The sequence below is a fragment of the Oryctolagus cuniculus genome, chromosome 6 (genome assembly GCF_964237555.1).
Source record: "Oryctolagus cuniculus chromosome 6, mOryCun1.1, whole genome shotgun sequence".
In the NCBI taxonomy this organism is placed as follows: domain Eukaryota; kingdom Metazoa; phylum Chordata; class Mammalia; order Lagomorpha; family Leporidae; genus Oryctolagus; species Oryctolagus cuniculus.
The window spans coordinates 167,804,040-167,822,282 of NC_091437.1; the positions used below are offsets into that span (position 1 = coordinate 167,804,040).

Here is an 18,243-nt window from a genome sequence, read left to right on the forward strand (position 1 = left end):
CCGCGAGCGCCGGAGCGGGCAGCTTCCCCAAGAAGGGAGACGCCTTGCTTTCCCTGCTGAGACCGGCGGAGTCCCGTGTCCCGCCCGGCGCCCGCGGGAGGTCCCTACGCCGCCGCGAGGGTCCCAGGCCCGGGAACGTGGGTGGACGCACAGGACCCCCTCCCTGGGGGCCGGCCGCAGTGGTCGTGACCGCCCGGGGTGGGGTGCGTTGGAGGCACCTACACTCCACTCCCAGCTGGGCCGCCGCCAGCACAGTTCCCAGCCCGCAGGCTCCGTGCACCCCCGGCCTCCCGCAGGGGCCCACGCTGCCCTGCGGACACCTCCTACTGCCGGCCGGGGGTCCTGCAGCCTGAGCCAGGAGACCCTCAACTGCCTCTTTCCTGGCACAGCCGGCAAAAGCACCCGAGGTGGCCGCTTTCCAAAGGGCCATCGTCCGCTGCCAGGCCCCTCTCCTGGGCCTCCCGCTGGGCCAGACCCACCTCCCCCACCCCTTTTTGGCAACGACAGGGAGTGGGGGGCAAGGCCAGACCCCGGCTAAGGGAGGAGCTGGGGCTCTGGACACCTGGGCACCTCCTCCTGTCCTGTTCCCATGAACTGAGACCACAGGGCTTCCTGAGCTCTGTCCCCGGAGCCCAAGAAGCTACCACTGGGCGTCGGGGCGCTGGACCCTCGCCATGAAGCCAGCGGCGGCAGCCGGAGAGGCAGAAGCCCATCCCCGGCGCCTCACGCGGCCGCCCGACAGGACCAGCAGGTGGCGCTGCGCCGTCGGCCCGCACCTGCACCCCGGAGAGGCGCTCCCCGACCGGCCGGCCGCGGGGACCCGCACACGCACACCACAAGCGCTCCGCCGGCCCGAGTGTGCGCGGGCAGCTCGCACGGCCACATTACCTGCAATGCGGATGACCGCTCGCTCCGCAGGGTCCAGGACGCTCCCGTTGCCCCCAGAGCCGCCTCCGCTTCTCCGGCTCCGCTGCGTCTTCCCAAGGTTCCAGGGCAGTGTGTCCCCAGGGCTGGGCGAGCCGCTGCCTCCGCCCGAGCTGTCTTCGGCCGCTGGCCGCACCTCGGAGTCCTCGGCCGACATGCCTCCTGGGGGGGGAGGGGTGGTCACTGCCGGTACCGCACGCTGGCCCCGTCCCATCCTCATCGCCTGGACGCACGCCCCTCCTACACCTGTCCCTGTTCTCAACCCAGGCGTGGACAGCCTTCTCCCCCAGCCCACCCAGCAGACACCCAAAGTGGCCCCTCGGGCGCTGACCTCACCCCCTCCAAGGGCATCACCAGCCCTGACCACACACAGTCGCCCCCCTCCCCGGCCCAGGAGCCCACCCGAAACACGACCCCGATTACCCTCACTTGCTCCCTGTCACGCGCGCCCTCCGTCTGCACCCCAAACCGGGACGCCCCTCCTCCGGTCCGGAAGCAGGTGAAGCTGCAGACAAGCCCCGGCCCCCCAGCGCCCCAGCCCCACGCCGCCTGGGTCCCGCCACCGCTCCGCCGCTCCTCCAGACCCACGCAGCCCCACCTCGGGCTCCGCAGTGGAGCCCTATAAATAGCCGGGCCCGCAGCGGCGTGGGAGCTCGGCTGCAGCAAGGCCGGGGCAGCCCACCCGCGGCTCCTCCCGCACGCAGCCCACGCGTGCCCACTCCCCGAGAGGCCTGGCGTGCTGGAGGTGAATGGGGCTCTGTCTCGGCGGGGGTGGAGAGCCGTGGGGGTACAATGTGGGCTCTGTGCCTCCGCCCTCGGCCCCAGGGCTGGGGAGGAGACGGCGGGCGCCGAGCCGGGGGCCTCCCGCCCCGCCCCCGCCCCACCCCCGCCCCAGCCCCAGCCCCAGCCCCGAACCGCGCCTCCGACAACCCACATCCCAGGCACCGCCCGTCCAGTTCCGCAGTCTCCCGCGGGCGGGCCACGCCGCAGCCGCGAGTTCCGGGTCGCCTGCGGCCGAACCCCACTCAAGCCCACTTCGCAACCCCCGCGCGCCCCGCGCCCCTCGCCCCCAGTCCGGCCCTACGTGCCTGGTGGCCCCGCTCGCCGAAGCTCGGTCGCCGCAGCCTCACCGCTCGGGCCAGGAGCTCCGCGGAGGCAGCGCGGGCGGGGTCAGCCCATAGCCCCGCCCCGGCCCCCAGCGAGGGCCGTGCGCGCCCCTCCGCCGAGAGCAAGCTGTGCCCGCGCGATCCGCGCGCGCGTGTGCGCGGGGCCGCACGCACACCTACGGTCGGGGTGGGTCGGTTGGTCAGGGGACACGGTGGCGGCGAGCGTGCGTGGCTCCCGGGCGGGGTCCCGCCCCGCACGCCCGTGCCCTGGCCGCCGCAGAGGTCGGATGCCGCGCCGGCCGGCCCTTCCTTCCGCCTGGTTTCACGCACAGGTTTATTCACACACGTCACAGCCGCGCTCGGGCGAGGTCCCCCCACCCGCCCGGCCCGCCCGCCTCCCGCACACTGCTGACCTCTGCTGGCCGGACCCGCCCAGACCGGGAGGGGGCCTCGGCCCTGCGCGCTCGCCGCAGGAGGCGGGGTGTCCCCGGGGGAGGGAGCCTGGGGAGCAGCAGGCCAGAAAGCCGCCTCTGGGGTCAGGTGGCCGGGGAGCTGTCCAGGAGCCCCAGGGGGGCCCCGGGGGACGCCGGGGACGCGCGCCTGCAGGTGATGAGGTGCGTGGGCAGCGCCTGCGTGTCGTGGAAGATGACGAAGATGCTGGGCTGGCGGAGGCAGTCCACCGCGCTGTCGTAGCGCAGCAGCGTGTGGCCCGAGGCTCGCGGGGGCGGCGCCCGCAGGCTGCTGTGGCCCAGCCCGTAGTCGCCGGTCAGCACCCGCGCCACGAACACCGCCTTGTGGCCGTCGGCGTCGGGGGGCGAGTACCGGTCCTGCACCGACAGGGAGGCGTGCTGGGCGAAGTACACGCCCTGCCCGTAGAGCGTGCCTGCGGGGCGGGAGGGGCGGGCGCGGTCAGGCGGGGGGAGCCCGGCGCCCACCTCCCCACCCCGCCGCCCGCCGCCCCGCTCAGGCCTCACCGTTGCGGCCGCAGAAGCTCCGGTTGAAGCCGTGCGCGCAGATGTCCCGCACGGCGGACGCCGAGGTGCCGTGGTACAGGACCCGCTCGGCCGGGCGCCGCGCGCAGCGCTGCTCCAGGCGCTCACGCTGCAGCTCGTACTGCCGCTGCAGCAGCGGGTTCCACACGCGCTCCACCTGCGGGGCGGTCAGGCAGGCTCTGGGAGGCCCTGCGGCCCTGGACACAGCCTGGCGGTCAGGGCCCCTCCCACGGAGGGCTTCAGGGTCTGGGCGAGACCTTGCAGCTCCCACCGCACCCCACCCCCGGTTCTCCGTCCACCGCGGGACTTGCCACCCCCACGGGACACCCGGTGACACAGGAGGGCTTCTACAGAGGCCTGGCTTCCTCCAGGGAGACCCCACAGCCCGCAGCCAGGCCCTCTGCAGAGAAACCCTGAGCCCCAGGACTTCACAGCCTCTGCCTCTCCCCACGCTCGGAGAGCTCTGGGCTCCAAGGCCCGGCCAGGGCGGGAGAGGCAGAGCCACCCGATAACTGCCCCAGAGCCACCTCGGGTTCTGAAGCCGTCCTAATTCGTGCCTTCAGAGGAAGGCAGAGAGGCCCAAAGGCACAGAGCCAGGCTGGCTGAGACAGGAACCACAGGGAAAGAGGTACTTGGGTTAAGGGGCCTTGCCCACCAAACCCAGTGAGCTGGTGCGGGCTGGAGTCAGAGCCACGGAGAGACGGAGGGCACCGGAGGAGGTGTGGAGCCCAGGCAGGGGCTGGAGCGTGAGAGGACACAGAGGGGAGGCCCAGCGGCCCCAGGAGAGCATCTGTGACATGCCTGCGGCAACATGGGACCACCTGCTAGGGAGACAGTGGGTGCACCTGCTAGGGAGACAGTGGGTGCACCTGCTAGGGAGACAGTGGGACCACCTGCTAGGGAGACAGTGGGACCACCTGCTAGGGATACAGTGGGTGCACCTGCTAGGGAGACAGTGGGACCACCTGCTAGGGAGACAGTGGGTGCACCTGCTAGGGAGACAGTGGGACCACCTGCTAGGGAGACAGTGGGTGCACCTGCTAGGGAGACAGTGGGTGCACCTGCTAGGGAGACAGTGGGACCACCTGCTAGGGAGATAGTGGGACCACCTGCTAGGGAGACCTGCACCTCCAAAGTGAGAGAAACCCTCTGAGGACACGCACATGTACACATTTGCATACACATGCACATGCACATATACACATACATATATGCACACATAAATGCATACACACATACATATATAAACATGCACACGCATAAACATGCACTCACACATGCACATGTACATATACACACAAATGCATTGCATACATGCACACATACATCCATGCAATGCACACATATACACACATACATATATACACATGTACACGCATAAACATGCACTCACACATGCACATGTACATATACACAAATGCATACATGCACACATACATCCATGCAATGCACACATATACATGCACATATATACATATGCACATATACAGATAAATACATATATGCATACACTCACATAAATGCACACAATGCATGTACAATAATGCAAACACAATACACACATGCATATACATAACATGTATATGCATACTAACACATGCAATACTCATATACACACATACATCTTCACATGCATACATACAATTTATATGTGTATACACTTACTGCGCACACATACACACATGTGCACATTCACATATACACGCATGAATACACATACAAGGTCAATGCACAACATTGGGTTTCCAACCACCAACATGGAATGCTGAAAACATGGAGAGATTTTCTTTTAACTTTCCCCAAAAAAAGGTTTGTTTGTTTTTTTAAAATTTATTTATGTATTTGAAAGGCAGAGTTACACAGAGAGAGAGAGAGAGATGCTCCATCCACTGGTTCACTCTTCAAACAGGTGCAACACCAGATCTGTTCCAGACCAAAGCCAGGACCCAGGAGCTCCCTCCACGTCACCATGTGGGTAGCAGGGACCCAGGAGCTCCCTCCACGTCACCATGTGGGTAGCAGGGACCCAGGCACCCAGGCCATCCTCCACTGCTTTCTCCGATGCATTACCAGGGAGCTGGATAGGAAGTGGAGCAGCCAGGACTCAAACTGAGGCTCATATGGAATGCTGGTGTCACAGGCGGCAGCTCAACCTACACGACACTGGCCCCCAAAATAGTTTTTAAGAAAAAATAACATGGTCAGTATTGTGGTATTGCAGGCTAAACAGCAGCCGGTGACACCAGCATCCCATATGAGTGCCAGTTCTAGTCCCAGCTACTCCACTTCCCATCCAGCTGCCCACTAATACGCCCAGGAAAGCAGCAGGAGGTGGACCGAGTACTTGCTGCCCCCCAGCCACGTGAGTGACCTGGATGGAGCTCCGGGCTCCCGGCTTCCACCTGGGCTGTTCTCAGATGTTGTAGCCATTTGTGGAGTGAACCAATAGTTGGAAGATTTCTTTATCTTTCCCTCTCTCCATAGCTCTGCATCTCAAATAAATAAATACATCTTTTTTTTATAAAAGACAAAGAGCAGTATCTTCAAAAATAGGAAGGAAAACATTTTGAACCTAAACACTGCATCCAGTGAAACTCTGCAGAGCAGTGCAGACAGGCAGGGACGTGTTGGCACATGCAGGGGTGGGACGCCCACACCAGCTTACAGGATGCACACACTGGAAAGGCCAGGACACTCCTCCTAAACAGGAGGACCTACGCAAGGTGGCACACGGAGTAGCCCAGGTGTCATTGGGCCATTGGGCCTTGGGTTCTGGAACATTCTCCCCGAGGCCAGCAGTGTTCATAACTAGGACTCCACTTCCCTCTCTCTGGGTAGAAACTTTGCGTGACTGTGGCGTATCTGAGCCTCCAGGTAGTGACAGGACACTACAGGGTGTGTGTAGGAACCTGCTCTACCTGCTACAGGTAATGTACCTGACCAAACTGTGAGATGGAAGTGGAAGAGGAGGTGAAGAGAAAGAAGGCAGGGCCATTCTCATCTTCCATGCAGGAAGGCAAGAAGCAGTGTCAAGTCGTAAGGTGGAAAAAAAATTTAAGTGTGCCAACTAACATCATGAAGCTGCTCGCTAAAAGAACCAAGTGCATATAATTAACAGCAGACAGCACAGTGCTGCAGGGTGGTGACAGTGACACTGGTAGTGGTGACAGAGGCGTTAATTGTGATGGTGACAGTGGTGGTATTGCTGGTGATGGTGGTTACGATGATGGCTTTATTGATGGTGACAGTGGTAGTGGTGACAGAGGCATTATGGTTACGGTGGTGGTGGTGGTGGTATTGTTGATGTGGTAGTGGTGGTTATGTTGGTGATGGTATTGATGGTAATGGCGGTAGTTGTTTTGGTGGTGGTGGTGGTGGTTTCGCTGATAATGATGGTTATGTTAGGCAGGAAGTCAGAAACTGAGCCTCTGTGTGTGAGAGAAGGGCCTGAGGACCAGCACCTACTGGGAAGCCCCAGAAACCCCGCGTCTCCCACTTCAGAGTCCTGCCCAGACCCTGATGACCTCCCAGGTGCTCCCAGCCCTCCCCCCAGGGACAGCTCCCAGGAGAATGCTCTCCTCAGGACCAAAGGGGCTGCCTGACCTGGTAACCTGGGGCCCTGAAACCTTCTCAGACGCCCTAGGGGAGCCCCCCCACTCTGCCCAGGCCAGCAAATCTTGGGGGGAATTTGCTAATCTTCAGCTGAGGAACCCCATCCTCTGTCCTGGAGGAGAGGGGAGGTGGTGGGGGTGGTAAACAGACTCCCTTAAAAACCCAGGGAGTGCAAGCAGACTCAGCCCTCTGCTCCCTGCTGAGCCCCCGCCTGGCCTGCCCGGGTGTGTTCTCTCCATCAACCACCAACCTCGCTCTCCCCAGTCCCAGTGACAAGGCGCTCTCTCTCTATCCCTTCTGTTCTGACGGATGCCCTGTCCCCAATAAAACCTTATCACCCCGCTCTTGGTCTCACGCCTGAATTCTTTCTGCATGAAGACAAGAACCCCACAGCTTCCGTGGCCTTTTCTCTGGTGACAGTTGTAATGGCATTGAAGACAGTGGCAGTGGTAACCATGGTGTTAATGGTGGTGGTGGTTACAGTGGTGGTCACGGTGTTAATGGTGGTGGTGGTGGTATTGTTGATGGTTATGGTGGTTACAGTGGTGGTGGTACTGATGGTGGTGGTGGTGGTGTTGTTGATGGTGATGGTTGTAGTAATGGCATTGAAAACAGTGGCAGTGGTAACCATGGTGTTAATGGTGGTGGTGGTATTATTGATGGTAGTGGTGGTCACAGTGGTGATGGTTTTGTTATGGTGATGGTTATAGTGGTGGGATTGAAGACAGTGGTGGTGTTAATGGTGTGGTAACGGTGATGGTGGTGCCCATGCTTCCATGGCCTCCCCTAGTCCCTTCTCAAGTCTTTTCCCTTCACCTGCCCAGTCTGGGTGTTCCCGGGGCTCCTGGGGCTCCTCTCTGGCTCCTACCAGCTATTTTCAGCCCCTTTTTGGAAACATGCCCATGCTCGGGGCTGCCAAAGGTGGTGAGAACACAAGAAGAAGCTACCGAGTGAGCTCTGGCTCTCTCCCTACTGAACTGGCCCTGCCAGAGGCATGGCAAGGAATAAGCAAGCCTCACAGTGGCCACAAGGTGGCAGAACTACCCCGTGCTCTGGATAAGGAACTGCCAGTGAAGAGGGGGCCACGCAGAGCAGAGCACAGAGCCTTGTTCAGGCCCCCTAACTTCTATTCCCTCTGTCTCCCTAACCCAGATTCTGTGACTACCCTCTGGGAAGGAAGCAGGATTGGAGAGGCCTGGTGCTCCCCACAGCCCCGAGCGTGGGGAGGCCCAGCCTGCCCTCACTGAGCAGCTCCTGGCCAGCAGATGCAGTGACCACCCACAGACTCTGTAAGGTGCGAATGGCAGAGCCCAGGAGGCCATGGCCAGGGATGTGGGATGTGGACTCACCCGAATGATGTGAATCCTGCTGTGGGCAGCATCCAAGGTGTCGTAGAAGGCCCGCACCACATCCTGGAACTCTCTGGTGCTCTCTGCTAGACCCTCCAGCCTGCCCAAGGGCCCCTGCAGCCCCTCATCTGGCACTGACACATGGGGAGAAGGAGGTCAAGAGCCAAGCCTTGGGCACTAGCCCCTCATAGCCAGCCCAACCACTCCCAGTCCAAGGTGCAGACTCACAGGTGGGCTCTGCAGCCACCAAAGGAAAGGGGCCAGCAAGCAGTGCAGCCAAGTGGCGGGCCGCTCGGGCAGGCTGGGCCCCGAAGCCGCGGAGGACGGCGTAGTCGCTGCACAGAGCCACACTCACATCATGGCGCTTCTCCACGCGAGCGCACAGCTCCACGGGAAGCACACGGCCCCACAGCCCCACAGTCTCCTCCCGGAGCTGTGCCTCCAAGGCAGCCTCCAGTGCCAGGCCCAGTTCCTCCACGTCCTGATCGAAGGCCACATGTACAACCAGCTGGGCCCTGCCATCAGTCCCACTGCCACAGGGCTCTTCTGCCTCCAACAGGGAGATGGCCAGGGCTCTCTGCAGTGCAGCAGCCTCTTCCTGCCCAACCAGCTGGCCTTGCGGTTCCAGCGAGCGACAGAGGGCCAGCTGCAGCGCGGCCTCCTCCTCCAGCCTCCCAGGGACTCCAGCGCTGGGGGCCACAGGCTCCTTCTCCTCGGGCTCCTCCTCCCCCATCTCCAGTGGTAGCCACTCCTCCCTGTCCAGGCTCTCCAGGGTGGCCAGCAGCTCTTGCACCTCTTCTGTGAACAGAGAAAAGCCACTGGGTCAGGGATCAGGCCCAGCCAGAGTGACCCTGAGGGACAGGATGCAGCGTGATGAGTGAAAGATGGAGAGTGAATTTGGGGAACACAGGGTGCCCCTGGGAAGGGCCAGGAGACAGGCGGGAGTACAGAGTGGGCACAGGGAAGGGTCAAGAGAGGGCCTCGGGTTAGGCGGGGGCTCACTGGGCAGCCTACCCAGGTTCTCATTCTGGTCACTGCCTGTTCTATCTTGGGGTGCCGGGGTGTGGACTTGGCCAGGGAGGATCTGGAGGGCTTCGGTGGGATCCACCTAGGGGAAAGGATGTCAGAGTCCCAGACCTTTGAGGAGGGCAGGGGCATTGGTGAGAGTGTAAGAAATGGGAGGGCTGAGGCAATCTCCATCTCCACCTCTTCAGGGTCCAGGTGCTGGGCGGCCCCGGCCAGTCGCTCTGTCCCCAGGACACACTGGAACTGAGCCTCCAGCTGCTGAAGAAGGCGCCGCCCCTCGGGGCCCAGCAGGAACCTGGTGCTGCCCGGGTGCCTCAGGCACAGAACGTGGCAGCTGACGGTGCCCAGCAGGCTCTGCAGAAACTCCTCAGCTGCCTGGCAGGGGGCCAGCGCTCCACACAGCTGCAGGGGCACCGGGGAGGGCCAGTGTGCCGCGGCAGGGTGCAGAGCCCCAGGGGAGAAGGGCCAAGGTGAGGAATTCTGATGGGGCCACTCACCCGAAAGCCGGTCACGTCGGTCTCTTCAAGGGGGAAGAGGGCGACCTCACCCAGGCTGGCCAGAAGCTCCTCGTGGTAGAGCTGCAGGAAGCGCACGGCGCCCGGCTCCGCGGGCAGCACCGTCTCCACCACCCCCTCCTGCCCTGGCAGCCCCACACCAGTCTCCACCGGGTTCTCTGGGCCTGGAGACCCCACAGAACCCGCCCTCAGAGAGGCCTCCGATTGCCCTGGTGCCCTCCCAGAGCCCGCTGCCGCAGGCTCCACGGGCAGCACCGTCTCCACCACCCCCTCCTGCCCTGGCAGCCCCACACCAGTCTCCACCGGGTTCTCTGGGCCTGGAGACCCCACAGAACCCGCCCTCAGAGAGGCCTCCGATTGCCCTGGTGCCCTCCCAGAGCCCGCTGCCGCAGGCTCCGCGGGCAGCACTGTCTCCACCACCCCCTCCTGCCCTGGCAGCCCCACACCAGTCTCCACCGGGTTCTCTGGGCCTGGAGACCCCACAGAACCCGCCCTCAGAGAGGCCTCCGATTGCCCTGGTGCCCTCCCAGAGCCCGCTGCCGCAGGCTCCGCGGGCAGCACTGTCTCCACCACCCCCTCCTGCCCTGGCAGCCCCATACCAGTCTCCACCGGGTTCTCTGGGCCTGGAGACCCCACAGAACCCGCCCTCAGAGAGGCCTCCGATTGCCCTGGTGCCCTCCCAGAGCCCGCTGCCGCAGGCTCGGCACCGTTCCAGTCCCCGGCCAGCTCTCCAGCTTCCAGGGGAGCAGGCTCAGTGGCCCCAGGTCCCGGCACGGACGGGCGGTCCCCCGTGCTGGCGTCCTCGGCAAGCTGCTCGGGTTCCAGGACGTCGTAGTGAGGGACGAGGTCCAGTTTCGAGCCTTGCAGCCAGTGGTCCCGCTGTAACACCCGTTCTGCCACTTGGGGGAACAGAGGGAACAGGAAGCTGTCGGGCTCCTGGAGCAGGGGAGGGGTGGGGCAGTCAGCTGGGTCTGCCCATCCCACTCACCCTGCCACTGCTGGAAGGAGATGACGGTGCCCAGGGGCCCGGGCAGCCTGCGCAGGCCCTCCAGGGGCCCACCGCCACTGTGGCGCTCATTCTCCAGGTACAACTGTAGCAGCAACTGGTCCTCAGGGGGAGTGTCCCCCACCACACGCACTGCCCGGGCCTGGGGCACGGGGGCCAGTGACACGGAGGCCCCATCTAGGTCCAGATGCTGGGCCTGCTGCTCCAGGACAGCAACTGCTGTGGGAGGGTCACGTTGGCTCAGGGCACTTCACAGCCAGCACCCCAGCCCCGGCCCTGGCACTCACCCGCCTCAGAAAGGGGCCTGGGCAGCTGGACCAGTGCCCGGTCTGGCCGGGGACTGGCCAGGGCACGACAGGGCTGCACTGGGTGTCCCACGGCACGGAGCAGGGCCTGGACGTGCTGTTCCACGCGCAGGGGCGCAGTGTCCGGGGGCAGTCCTTGAAGCAGCAGACGTGCAGGGGCACGAGGAGGGGCTGGCCGCAGGCTGAGCTGGGCACCGAGTAGCTCATGCTCCGTCTGGGCCAAGACCCTCTCAGCATCTGTGGGCAGGGTGTCGGAGCTGTCAGGATACCAGGGTACGGTACCCAGGCTGCCCCTTCAGCCTGCCCCTCACCTGCGAGCTCTTGAAAGGTGAGGATGCCCCCGCAGCCGAGTCTCCGCCAGCTGAGCACAGGTCCCCCCCCAGAGCGGCGGCGATTCTCAAAGTAGAGCAGGAGCAGCTGGTCGGGCACGTCTGGGGGCAGTCCTTGGAGCTCCACGGCAGCCTCCGCCCCCACCTCCTCCATCACAACCCTAGGACGATGGCTGAGAAGGAAACGCCGCCCCGCCCTCGTGCCCCTCCCCAGGCCCTCTGCCGCTTTCCCTCCGCCCCGGCAGCCCCATCCCCCCGACCCGCACTCCCCCTGCCTGTACCACACACAGCTGCAGTCGGGCTCCGGGGCCTGCCCTCTTTGCTTGCCTTGCGGGCTGGAGGCCTGGAACCAGGAAAACAAAAGTGAAACTGAATGAAGGCAGGCGGAGGGAGGGGCCAGGCCTGTGGCACTGCAGCCTGGGTACTGTGGCTCAGGTGTTTTCTCACTGGCCGGGCCCTCCCCCAACCTGACCCAGAAACCCCCAGACAGCAGGGTGGGTGGGAATACCCTCCGGGGGTGCTCCAGGCCCTTCACTTCTCCCTGTGGCCCCGAACAGGCCAATCATCCTCTGAATTAGACCCAAGAAGCCTGCGTCAGCGTGCCAGGCAGGGGCTCCAGGCCAGCTCCTGGCCGCCTTCCCAAATGCTCTAGGTGCATTACGCCTGCGAGGGACCCACAGGGGTCCTGCTGAGCGAGCAGCTCCCACACTTGACCTTGAGCGCTCGTATCCCAGCACTGCAGGCCCCTCCAGCCTGGGCACCCACCTAGCCATCCCCTCTTACCTGTCATTGTCACTGTTGTCGTGGCTGACCCCAGGAGGGGACAGGCACCAGGCTGACACACCTCACTGCCGCGGCTATGCCCCCTCAACCAGGGGACGCGGGGGTGCACACAGGCCCATGAACACGCCAGGCCTCACACCAGGCTGTGCCTTTGGAATCCACGCTCTGCCCCAGCCAGCTCCCTGCTGTCAGCTGCTTCGCTTCCAGCCCCTCAGAGGAGTGCCCTCCAGTGGCCGGCACTGTGGTGCAGCAAGGTGAGCTGCTGCCTGCAATGCAAACATCCCATCTGAGCACTGGTTCAAGTCCCGGCTGCTCCACTTCCAATCCAGCCCTTTGCTAATACAGCTGGAAAAGCAGTGGGAGACAGACCAAGTGCTTGGGCCTCTGCCACCCACGTGGGAGACCTGAATGGAGCTCTGGGCTCCTGGCTTCTGGCATCCCAGCATTGTGTCTATTTGGGGAGGGAACCAGTGAAGGGAAAACACTCTCTCTCTCTCTCTCTCTCTCTCTCTGACTCTTTCAAGGAAAATAAATCTTTTTTAAAAAGAGTTATGCTCACTACACTACTGCTTTCTATCCCCCACCGTCCTTCACTCCACCTGAAACGCTGCCCCACTGCTGCTCCTCCAGGGGGCCAAGGGCCAGCTCTGCTGCCCCACTCTGGTCCGAGCCAGATCTGCACCTGCACCTGACCTCTTAACCTCTGCCACGCTCGCCCACCCTCAAGGTCAGTCTTCCGAGGTCACTGAAGGTAAGAGCTGAGGTCCGGGAGAGCACTGTGCTACGGCTGCTGCTCGGGACTCCTGAATCACACCCAGGAGTACCTGGGGTCGAGTCCCACCTGCTTCCCACCCAGCTTCCTGCTGTTGCCCCTGGGAGGCAGCAGGTAACGGCTCAGGTCTCGCAGCCCTGCCGCCCGTGTCACAGGTGTTAGACAGCAGGAGCGCACAGCGGGCCGAGCTGAGGTAGAAGTATCACGATACCCTGCAAGAGAGCAGCAGCCAGCCGGGCTTCTCTCTGCTGCTGTAACGCGATGGCAGCCCGCAGCCAGGTGTCCGAGGCAGACTGCCGCTGGCTGGGGCTTCTCCGTCACGAGAGGTTCTCTTATTGACCGGGTTTTCACCAGGGCCTTCCTCACTGCTGGGGGCCTAGGGCATCTCCGCAAGACCCAGGAGGAGCTCCCAGCTTTGGCACGGCCCAGTCCTGGCTGTTGCATTTGCAAAGTGACCCAGCAAGTGGAAGCTCGCTCTCTCTCAGTGCCACCGCCCAGACTGCTAAGGTTCCAGTGCTTTCTGTGGACTCGCTGTCCAGCTGGGGTAGCTTGAAATCAGCACACCACCTCCACGTGCAAATGGCCGGGAGTCCCCTCTTCCACGTGGAGCCAGACCACCCAGGCACAAGGCGGAGCCTGAGCCCAATCTCTCAGGGTTGGGAGAGGCTATAGCCTGAGGAGGGTCCCAAGGCCCCAGGTGGGGAGGGCAAGCCAAGGCGAGGGTTAGCCCAGCCTCAGGCCTGCTGTACCTCCAGGCCTGCGGTTGATAAGGTCTAACCTGAGCCCTGCAGAGTTGGGGTGAAAATGCCCAGGACTCCTGATTTTGGAGGGGCTTGAGTGAAAAAGGGAGCTGAACGCTGTGTGCTGAGGCCAAGGAGGGAGGGAGGGTCCTTGGCTGCTTCAGCAAGTCTTCCATTTAGGAATAAATTTCTAAACTCCCCGAGCAGAAAGCCGAATTGGCTACACCAGGCCTCTGCCCCCAGAATCCCCCGGCTCCCACAGCCCGACCCCACCCCTCGGCAGCCTTGCGGGGCCCAGGCTGGGGCTGAGACCAGGGACACGAGATAAACCGAGCGCGGTTTGGTCCGCGCGGAAACCCCGCATTCCTAGTCCAGCCCGCCCCGGCCCCGCCCCCAGCCCCGCCCCCAGCCCCGCCCCTGCCCCGCCCCGTCACAAGGCCCCGCTGCGTCTCCCCAGCCGCAGGCGCAGGCCCAGCAGAGCCGGCCGCTGAGCTGGTGCGGGTGCTGGCGCACCGGCCATCACCGCGCGGCCGCGCAGCGGACACAGTGCGCACCGGCCTGCAGCGCCCCACGAGCGGTGAGTCCATGGTCCGAGCCCAGCGGTGTTTGAGCGGTTGCAGCCGCCAAGCCGGCCGCCCCCGCCCCCGCGAGGGCCCTGCGCAGCCCCGCAGAGCCGCCTGCTGTCCGGTCAGTCCGTCCGGCCGGTCGCGCGGCTCTCGCGGGGCCGGGGATGGCGGCGGCGGCGGCGGTGGGGGCGGGGAGCCGCGGCGGCCCGAAGCGGGGCGGGGGGGGGGAGGTGTGCTGCGGCGGGGGCAAGACCCACGGCCCCGAGCTCCCCCCACCCCCGACCTGGCAGGGGGGCCCCCCGGCCTCGGTGCGCGTTCCGCGGCCGCTGCGCCCACCCGCCTCGCCCCCAGTCCTGTTCTGTTCCTCACACGCCCTCTGGACGCCTACCTCTCCCCACACCCCCGCACCCCGCTGTTCTCGGTACCCCACTGGCAGACACCCCGGCGGCAGCGCATCGAGGCCTGCTACCCCCCCCCACACCGGCGGGCCCTGCTCTGGTCAGGGGGGGCCAGGGCTGTCGTTGGTCACAGATGGTGTGGGGATTTCCTGGGATAGAAATAGCCCCCGACTCTGGCCCCTTAAAGCTGCTTAAGGGGCGGATGCGGAGAGGAGGACCTTGGCACACCCCCACACATCCCAGGCCGCGCCCCCAGCCCCCAACGGGCTGAGCTGACCCTGCTGGGGGTGGGGGTGTGGGGGAGCCGCGGCGGCCAGCGGGCGCCTGCACGGCTCAGGATCCCGAGGCTGACAGCCATCCTTCCCCTGCTCCCGGAGCAGCCCCTGCCCAGGGCAGCCAGCCTGGGCCTCCCGGCTCTATGGCCGAAAGCAGCCAGGGGGCAAAGGTCGGTCGCCCTCCTTCCTCCTGGGTTCTGGGCTGCAGGTGGGGCCGCCGCGGGGCTGGCTGCGGTGACAGGCATGGCTAACCCTTCTCTCTCTCTCCTCTAGGGGCAGTCCACAGAACCCGAAGCCATGTCCCATGAAAAGAGTTTCTTGGTGTCTGGGGACAGCTACCCTCCACCCAACCCTGGATATCCTGGGGGTCCCCAGGCCCCCATGCCTCCCTATGCTCAGCCTCCCTACCCTGGGGCCCCCTACCCACAGCCCTCTTTCCAGCCCTCCCCCTATGGTCAGCCAGGGTACCCCCACGGCCCCAGCCCCTACCCCCAAGGAGGCTACCCACAGGGGCCCTACCCCCAAGGGGGCTACCCACAGGGGCCCTACCCCCAAGGGGGCTACCCACAGGGGCCGTATCCGCAGAGCCCCTTTCCCCCCAACCCTTATGGACAGCCACAGGCCTTCCCAGCACAAGACCCAGACTGTGAGTTGTGGGGCGGGGCGGGGCGGGGCGGGGCGCGGGCGCTCTGAGTGGCGCTGAGCCCATCCGTCTGCCCCTCAGCACCCCAGCACGGGAACTACCAGGAGGAGGGACCCCCGTCCTACTACGACAACCAAGACTTCCCCGCGGCCAACTGGGACGACAAGAGCATCCGGCAGGCCTTCATTCGCAAGGTGGGTGGGCGGGGCCTGGGGGTGGGCGGCACCGGGGTGGGGTGGGGGCTGGCTCTGAGGCGCTCGCTCCCCAGGTGTTCCTGGTGCTGACCCTGCAGCTGTCGGTGACCTTGTCCACGGTGGCCGTGTTCACTTTCGTCGGCAACGTGAAGAGCTTCGTCCGCGAGAACGTCTGGACCTACTATGTCTCCTACGCCGTCTTCTTCGTCTCTCTCATCGTCCTCAGCTGTTGTGGCGATTTCCGGAGAAAACACCCCTGGAACCTCGTTGCCCTGGTAACCCCGAAACCTGAGCTCCTGGCCCCAGGCTTCCACGTGCTGTGTGGGCTTGGCTGCCCGGGCACCCCAGGCTGAGCGCGCCCCCTCTTCCCCACAGTCGATCCTGACCATCAGCCTGTCCTACATGGTGGGCATGATCGCCAGCTTCTACAACACGGAGGCGGTCATCATGGCTGTGGGCATCACCACAGCCGTGTGCTTCACGGTGGTCATCTTCTCCATGCAGGTGAGGGGTCCCCCAGGGCGGGGTTGCAGCCCCGGGCCCGGCGGCCTCCCCCCGGCTGGCCCACAGCCTGCCCTCTCCTCCCCCAGACCCGCTACGACTTCACCTCGTGCATGGGGGTGCTCCTGGTGAGCATGGTGGTGCTCTTCATCTTCACCATCCTCTGCATCTTCATCCGGAACCGCATCCTGGAGATCGTGTACGCCTCGCTGGGCGCCCTGCTCTTCACCTGCGTGAGTAGGGTGGGGGCTGGCCCTGGGCGCTGGGGGGCCCGCGTGCCAGGTGGGCAGGCCCTCAACACCGCGTGCTGTCGCCCCAGTTCCTGGCAGTGGACACTCAGTTGCTGCTGGGGAACAAGCAGCTGTCCCTGAGCCCAGAGGAGTACGTGTTTGCAGCCCTGAACCTGTACACAGACATCATCAACATCTTCCTGTACATCCTCACCATCATCGGCCGTGCCAAGGAGTAGCCTGAGCCGCCAGCTGTCCACGCGCTGCTCGAGGGGCCTGGCGGACTGGACCCTGCCCCTGGCATGGCGGTGCCATCTGTACTTCCCCTCTCTTTGGTCCCGGGCTGAGGGAGCCCCTCCCAGCACTCCTGTCCGTACACTGCACATACTCCGTTTGGACTGCTCTGGCCACAGCATGGCCCCTCCAGCCTCCCCCTCCCACCAGGGGCTCCGGGGCTGCGTGTCCGAGCCTTTCCCGTCTACTTGTTGCATGAAGCCCGTCTGCCAGCCCACTCCAGGGTCTGGGGGGGCAACACCAGGTCCCTGGGGAGAGGGATCGAGCCAAGAGGTGAGGGTGCACGTCTCCCCTCCTGTCCCAGCTCCCCAGCCCAGCATAGAGTCCCCCCTTCCCCACCCCACCCTCGAGTGCTGCTCTACCTGGGGATGTGTGGGGCGGGGTCTGACCCTCGTGCTGAGCCCTGAGGGCGGAGGACGGCATGTCTCGGGGGAGGAAGCCTTCCTGCCATCCTGCTGTCACTAAAATCCCAATAAATGGACCTTCTGCTCTCCGCCTTCTCCTTGCTCTTCTCACTGTCACTTCCTCCACGAGCTGGAGAGGCAGCTGTGGCCACGCCTGCTGCCGGGAGCACAGAACTAACACTGCAGGTTCATGACAGCGGCTGATCCTTTGCTCTGCTTCTGCCCCCGCCTGCCTTTTCCTCGCCACCTTCCCAGGCACCCTGTACGGCGTGTGCTAGACTCCCAGTGGAGGGACAGGGACCCGAGGCTGCCCGAGCTAGCTGAACAGGGTGCCCAGGCCGCGCGCTGGGAAGCGGCAGGGCTGTCTGACACCTGCTCCCTCTGGACACAGCTCGGCAGGACATTGGGTCTGTGAGCGGCTCACCTGCTGTCCAGGCCTGAGGAAAGTGGCACAGGTCACTGCCCCCACCCCCGGCTCGCCGTCACGCTCCGCAGGCCCCGGCGGGCTCTCCTGGCTGCCGTACAGTCCATCTTGGCGGGGATCTGGACAAAGGTTCTCTCCCTCCCCATCTTCCCCACAAGAAACTACAGACAGGAGCTGCTGCCCCAGGCCTGAACCGAGACCAGCAGCTCAGCCAGGCAGACTGCCGTGCGCACACCTCCCTGTGCTTGCTACTTAGCTCCTGCCGTGGGCGCTAGGGTGTTACCCACTGGTCAGCCAGCTCCATGCCCTCCCCAGGGGGCCTGGCTGTCTTGGCCTGGGGCGTGACCCCCTGAGACCCTCGTCCCCACGACTTTCCAGCCACCTTGGCCTGAGAACCTCTCAAGGCTCCTCCCCACCACCACTCATTTAACTGGGGGCAGCACTTTAGGGCATGAAAGGGCCCCACATACCCCAAGCCAGCGCCACCCCAGCGCCCACAGGCACCCCAGCCGAGGCCTGCTCAAAGCTGAGTTTGTCCTCCCCAGACTGGCTCTTGTGCTCCAAAGCAAGCCGTCCTCCTCTCCTCTGCCTCTCGGGCTTGTCCTCCGTGTACTGCCCATCCTCCGCCGGTCACGTGACCCACCTCCTCAAACCTTGTCCAGGCACCCTCAGGATGAAGCCCACACTCCTTAGTCCTGGCTCAGGCCCTGCCTTCTGCCCACTGACTGTCCCAGCTGCCTTCCCGCTCAGCCCCTCAGCCCCCAATCCTGACCTTGCACAACCTGAGCCAAAGCGGGCCCCGCCTCACAGCACTGTAGCAGTCTGTGGCCTCTCTGCTGGGTCAGGGACAGGCAT

The 18,243-nt window shown here is 64.2% G+C and overlaps 3 protein-coding genes across 15 annotated transcripts in view; 1 reads left to right on the forward strand and 2 right to left on the reverse strand.

Annotated features, from left to right (window-relative positions):
- Window positions 1–2,169, reverse strand: part of PLEC (plectin) — a 57,317-nt gene extending 55,148 nt beyond the window's left edge. For 3 of the 5 annotated variants that reach the window (XM_051831208.2, XM_070075639.1, XM_051831214.2), the window contains exons 1-2: window positions 2,013–2,169; window positions 889–1,086 (exon numbers count right to left, since the gene is read on the reverse strand). In XM_051831208.2, the coding sequence (XP_051687168.1) occupies window positions 889–1,081 (193 nt within the window). In that variant the 5' untranslated portion in view covers window positions 1,082–1,086; window positions 2,013–2,169. Of the gene's footprint in view, window positions 1–888; window positions 1,087–1,347; window positions 1,478–2,012 lie in introns of those variants that run through there. The other 2 variants (XM_051831213.2, XM_070075638.1) reach the window with 2 other exon arrangements.
- Window positions 2,170–2,345: 176 nt separating this feature from the next.
- On the reverse strand, window positions 2,346–13,801 carry PARP10 (poly(ADP-ribose) polymerase family member 10). Of its 8 annotated transcripts, none has more exons than XM_070075654.1 (13): window positions 12,931–13,798; window positions 11,948–12,213; window positions 11,492–11,507; window positions 11,147–11,325; window positions 10,818–11,072; window positions 10,513–10,746; window positions 9,507–10,423; window positions 9,190–9,411; window positions 8,998–9,091; window positions 8,212–8,781; window positions 7,984–8,117; window positions 3,005–3,179; window positions 2,346–2,913 (listed from the first exon to the last, which is right to left on the reverse strand). In XM_070075654.1, the coding sequence occupies exons 2-13, from the start codon at window positions 11,952–11,954 to the stop codon at window positions 2,567–2,569; spliced, it is 3,150 nt and encodes a 1,049-aa protein (XP_069931755.1). In that variant the 5' UTR covers window positions 11,955–12,213; window positions 12,931–13,798; the 3' UTR covers window positions 2,346–2,566. The 8 variants fall into 8 exon arrangements, with proteins under 8 accessions (XP_069931755.1, XP_069931753.1, XP_051687194.2 ...); XM_070075652.1 differs by having other exon boundaries at window positions 10,513–10,749; window positions 13,498–13,797; XM_051831234.2 differs by having other exon boundaries at window positions 10,513–10,749; window positions 12,931–13,797.
- Window positions 13,802–13,890: 89 nt separating this feature from the next.
- GRINA (glutamate ionotropic receptor NMDA type subunit associated protein 1) lies at window positions 13,891–17,053 on the forward strand. Of its 2 annotated transcripts, none has more exons than XM_051831302.2 (7): window positions 13,891–14,036; window positions 14,972–15,344; window positions 15,423–15,535; window positions 15,610–15,810; window positions 15,911–16,039; window positions 16,126–16,269; window positions 16,356–17,053. In XM_051831302.2, the coding sequence occupies exons 2-7, from the start codon at window positions 14,996–14,998 to the stop codon at window positions 16,503–16,505; spliced, it is 1,086 nt and encodes a 361-aa protein (XP_051687262.1). In that variant the 5' UTR covers window positions 13,891–14,036; window positions 14,972–14,995; the 3' UTR covers window positions 16,506–17,053. The 2 variants fall into 2 exon arrangements, with proteins under 2 accessions (XP_051687262.1, XP_051687261.1); XM_051831301.2 differs by lacking the exon at window positions 13,891–14,036 and adding an exon at window positions 14,302–14,868.
- The last annotated feature ends 1,190 nt before the right edge of the window (window positions 17,054–18,243 follow it).